At 57.1% G+C, this 4,879-nt stretch overlaps 1 protein-coding gene across 1 annotated transcript; it reads left to right on the top strand.

The window, feature by feature from the left end:
• Nucleotides 1-1,799: 1,799 nt before the first annotated feature.
• On the top strand, nucleotides 1,800-2,984 carry AP4S (Adaptor protein complex 4 subunit sigma; the record flags this gene model as incomplete). The annotated part of the gene is made up of 6 exons (XM_005838807.1): nucleotides 1,800-1,832; nucleotides 1,881-1,994; nucleotides 2,107-2,187; nucleotides 2,363-2,421; nucleotides 2,686-2,796; nucleotides 2,948-2,984. 6 exons carry the CDS (start codon nucleotides 1,800-1,802, stop codon nucleotides 2,982-2,984), a joined length of 435 nt encoding a protein of 144 aa, XP_005838864.1.
• Between the last annotated feature and the right edge of the window lie 1,895 nt (nucleotides 2,985-4,879).

Here is a 4,879-nt window from a genome sequence, read left to right as displayed (position 1 = left end):
GGAGGGGAGGGGAGGGGAAGAGGACTGGAGCATTGGGATGGCTCTGGCAGAGAGGAGGAGGAGGAGTCTGACTTGCATGCTCAGGATCTACAGGCGATGGGCCCTCAACGAGCTCAGGTGGCGTCAAGTTCTCTTCCGCTCTCCTTGTTCCTCTCTGCCTCCTGCTGCCGCAGCCTCAACCTCCTCCCCCTCCCCACTTCTTTCGTTCCCCCTCTTCCCTATCCTCCCCTGCCCCCTTCCTCCCCCCTTTCCTCTCTCTTCTTCTCCCTCCCCCCCACCCTCGTGCTCCTCTCCTCTCCTCTACATTTCCCGCGTCCTCCCTGTCCTCGTGACTAGTCTCGCAGGAGGATGGAGCTAGACGATGTCGTGCAGGGCGAGCATACCTACCCGCACCTGAGGAGCCCCTTCCACCACCGCGAGAAGCGAAGTTGAGGAGCGCGACAAGTGAAGTGTGTGAGGAGGGGAGGAGAGCTGCCAGAGCAGGAGCAGGAAGGGAAGCAGGAGGAGGGGCGGCGGGGGGGGAGGAGGTGTATGTGAGGTTCATGTTTATTACAAGGTTTGTTCTGCATTCCTGCCTGTGCTCGCAGCCACTTTTCCTGTTGTCTTCTTCATCTCCATCTCCTCCCCCTCCTCCGACGCTCTTCGTCTCTTCGCTCTCCCTCCTCCTCCCCCCGTGTGGGTCGCCTGCGGCAGAGCATGAGGGAGGAGGAGAAAGAGGGAAGGAGGAAACCTGGTGCGTGAACGTGCGAGCTTGCGTTGTAGGTGGAGGAGGCGGAGGACGGACCTCTCTCTGTCCCTGGTCAGTTTCTCCTGCAGGTCTTTCAGGGGAGCGGTGGAAGGGGAGGAAGGGTTCACCATCACGCTCAGAGACTCGTCCTCCCTCCTCATCCTCCTGCCAGTCGACTTCAAGGCGCCCTGAGGAGCATCAGAGGGATTGAGTGAGTGAGTGAGTGAGTGAGGGAGGGAGGGAGGGAGGGAGGAGGTTGTAGAGTTCACCAGCAGACGCTTTAGCTTCGCGTCATCGTGCGCATGGCTGTCATGACGCAGCTGCCTGACCATAGTTTCGTTTGGTTAGAATGCAGAGGGGAATGGCGTGGGGCGGGAGAAAGAGGAGGAGGAGAGAGAGGGACAGGAGGAGGAGGAGGGGGTGCAGCAGCAGGTGTTGGCGGTGGTCACCTGTCGAGCATGCGGGAGCGGATAAGTTTCTGGGCAAGTTCCTCCTCATTCGTTGATGGATGAGCGAGGTATGATACCACGACGACAAGAAGGAGGAGGATGGAAGAGAGGAGGAGGAGGAGGAGGAAGGGCCTCTGATGACGAGCGAAGGTGGTCAAGGAGCTCTTGCAGGGGCTCATTCTGAATACATCTCCTTCCTCCTCTTGCTGCGAAAGCAGTCAGTGATCACTCCTGCTACTGCCTGCTCCTGCTCCTGCTGCTGCTACTGCTGCTCCTGCCCCTGCTCCTGCTCCTTCTCCTGCTCCTGCTCCTGCTCCTGCTGCTCCTGCTGCTCCTGCTCCTGCTCCTCCTGCTCGTTCTTCATTCCTCTCCTTCCCTTAACTGTGCGCTGCATCATCATAACAGCATCATAATCCAGATCATAATCTTTTGGGGTTTTGTTGGGGGAGGCGGGGCAATGCAAGGACAGGAGGGCGAAGGGGAACAAGGGGGAGAGGAGGGAGGCGAAGGCAGGGAGGGAGGAAGTAGGTGGCAAGCACGGAGGAGGGAAGAGGAGGCAGGAGGAAAGAGGAGGAGACAGGAGGAGAGGGAGGAGGAGAAGCTTACGTCGTCTGTTCACAGCCATGATCAAGTTCCTGATCGTCGTCAACAAGCAGGCGAGCCTTCCCTGCTTCTTCATCCTCCTCTGACAGCTTGAGGGGCAGGGGCAGACGCGCCTGGCGCGGTATTACGAGGAGCGGAGGGACCTGACGGTGGAGGAGAGGTCAGCACAGGAAGCCGACATAGTCAGGCGATGCCTCATGCGCGGGGAGCAGCAGGTGAGAGTCGCTCGTTGCCGATCTGCTCCTGCTCCTGCACCTGCTCCTGCTTCTACTGCCTCCAGCTCCATGCTCGTCCCACCTGGTAAGCTGATGGACGTTATCCTTGCAGTGCTCGTTCCTGGAGTACAAGGGATACAACATCGCGTACAGACGCTATGCGTCATTGTTCTTCATCGTCGGCGCAGATGAGGTAAGCGTTGTGTCGGAAGAATTATGATCATATTGATGATGATTGAGATGATGATGGAGATCACGGAGATGATGATTGAATGATGATGATGATGATGATGATGGAGATGGAGATGATGATGGAGATGATGATGATGATGATGGCGATGGAGATGACAATTTACTCGTTGGTTCAGGATGAAAACGAGCTGGCAATCCTGGAGCTGATTCACGCACTTGTGGAAACGCTGGATAGGTAGGAAGGAGAGGAAGCCGGAGAGAAAGATGTTGAACACAGGGACGAGCCAGAGCGAGAAAGGAGAGGAGCAGGAGCAGGAGCAGGAGCAAGAGCAGGAGCAGGAGCAGGAGCAGGAGCAGGAGCAGGAGCAGGAGGAGCAGGAGCAGGAGCAGGAGCAGGTGGTGGTGGTGGAGGAGGGGAAGGATCAGGGGAGGACGAGGAGGATCAGGGGGGGAGGAGGAGGACGAGGAGGAGAAGGGACATTGACAGGTGATGGCTCAGGTTTTTTGAGAACGTCTGTGAGCTGGACATCATGTCTCAGCTGGACAAGGCTCACTTCATAGTGGATGAGATGATCCTCAACGGATGTGTCGTCGAGACCAACAAGAACATGTACTTGCTCCCTTGTCCTCTTCTCCCTTCCTCCTACTCCCCCCCCTGCTCCTGCTCCCCCTGCTCCTGCTCCCCCTGCTCCTCCTCCCCGCTCCCCTTGCTCCTTCTCCTCCTCAACTCTGCTTGCTTCCATCCTCACGTCTCTTATCAGAATCTTGGAGCCTATCAACGTTCTCGACAAGTCGTAGACAACCAACTGATTGGCTGCTCTTCCTGTAAATAAATCATTTGCCCTGCATCTCCCACTCTGAAATCGTTTTCTTCGCATCTTTCACGCGATTAGCTTCATTCATGAACTCAATCCCGCAAGTTCTACTCTCCCCCTTGGCTCTTCTCCTTCCTCCAGCCACGGAACCCTCTCCACCACCACCACCACCTCCTCCTCCTCCTCCCCTCCTCTTGTCCTCCTTTGTTCTTCTCCTTCCCATCCTCTTCATTCCACAACGCTCAACAGCCTTTTCTTAAAGTTCGCGTCGAACATCCTCAGCAAGGAGCTCACCTGTCTGCCTGTCAGGACCCCCTTCTCCTCCCTCCCTCCTTCCCAAACACCTCCGCCCCTTTCCCTCCCCTCCTCCCTTCCCCCTGCTCTCTCCCTCTCTCCCCTCCCTCGCTTCTCTTCCTTCGATTCACCCTCAAGTCCCTCCTCCTCCTCTCCCGCACCTTGAGCAGCCCCGCTGACTTCCCTGATTGGCTGAGCGCTCGGGAAGTGTGCTCGTCCGGTACAAGACCCTGCGCCAGGTATCAGACGAGGGAGAAGGGAAGGAATAGAAGGAATAGAAGGAGGAGGAGGAGGAGGAGGAGGAGGAGGAGGAGGAGGAGGAGGAGGTGGTGGTGGTGGTGGTGGTGGTGGAGGAGGAGGAGGAGGAGGAGGAGAACCTGCTGCTCAATGTCGCGGAGGATGAGGATGAGAGTGTCTGAATTCAAGTCAGTTTCAAAAGGAGGAGGAAGGGAAGGCGAAGGAAGAGAACAAAGAAAATGGCGGAGGAGCAAGAAGGGAGGGGAATGGAGGCGAGGAAGAGGAGAAAGAGGAGCAGGAAAGCGAGTATGCGGAGGAGGGCGGGCAAGGAGATGTGATCGGACAGGAGGAGCCTCACCCGAGTCGCCTGCTCGAACACTTGCTCGGATAAGGGTGTTGTAGCAGACGAGATCAGCATGCCTGCAACACAGTAGCGAGTGAGGAGGAGAAGGTAGAGAGGCAAAAGAAGAGGAGGAGCACGATTAAAGGGGAGGAGGAGAAGGGAAAGCGTAAAAGATGGAGGGCATGCAGAAGAGAAGAGCCGCACTTGATATGTTGCTTCATGATAGCATACGCTCCCTGCAAGAAAGTAAGACCTTGAGGGAGAGGAGGAGGAGGAGGACGAGAAGATCGATGAGTGAACAAGGAGGAGGAGAAGGAGGAGGAGGAGGAGGAGGAGGAGGAGGAGGAGGAGGAGGAGGAGAAGGAGGAGGAGAAGGAGGAGGAGGGAAAACCTTCGAGTCTTCTTGCATACACATGCTCTTGATAACAAGGGACCTGTGGAGAGGACAAGGTAACAGAGATGAGGTTGTTGAGGAGATAAAAGAGACGAGGAGGAGGACGAGGGAGAAGATAGGAGGAGAGGGCGAGGTCAGCAACAAGAGAAGAGGGTTGGAGCAGGTGACCAGTGCTGCGGTCCTATGACGCCTCCTGCTGCTCGAATGTCCTCGACAATTTTCATCACCTGATCCGTCATAGTCACATCTCCTCATCCTCTCCACCCCCTCTGCTGCTGCTGCTGCTGCTGCTGCTGCTGCTGCTGCTGCTGCTGCTGCTGCTGCTGCTTGCTGCTGCTGCTGCTGCTGCTGCTGCTGCTGCTGCTGCTGCTGCTGCTGCTGCTGCTGCTGCTGCTGCTGCTGCTGCTGCTGCTGCTGCTGCTGCTGCTGCTGCTGCTGCTGCTGCTGCTGCTGCTGCTGCTGCTGCTGCTGCTGCCTCCTGTTCCTTTTCTTTTCTTTCTGCTGCTGCTGCTGCTGCTGCTGCTGCTGCTGCTGCTGCTGCTGCTGCTGCTGCTGCTGCTGCTGGAAGTTGAGGATGAGGAGGGGATGGAGGAGAAAGGAAAGGAATGAT

The sequence above is a fragment of the Guillardia theta genome, assembly GCF_000315625.1.
Source record: "Guillardia theta CCMP2712 unplaced genomic scaffold GUITHscaffold_10, whole genome shotgun sequence".
Classification (NCBI taxonomy): domain Eukaryota; class Cryptophyceae; order Pyrenomonadales; family Geminigeraceae; genus Guillardia; species Guillardia theta.
The sequence above is the reverse complement of the archived record's forward strand: the minus strand, read 5'-3'. Positions and strand labels throughout refer to the sequence as shown.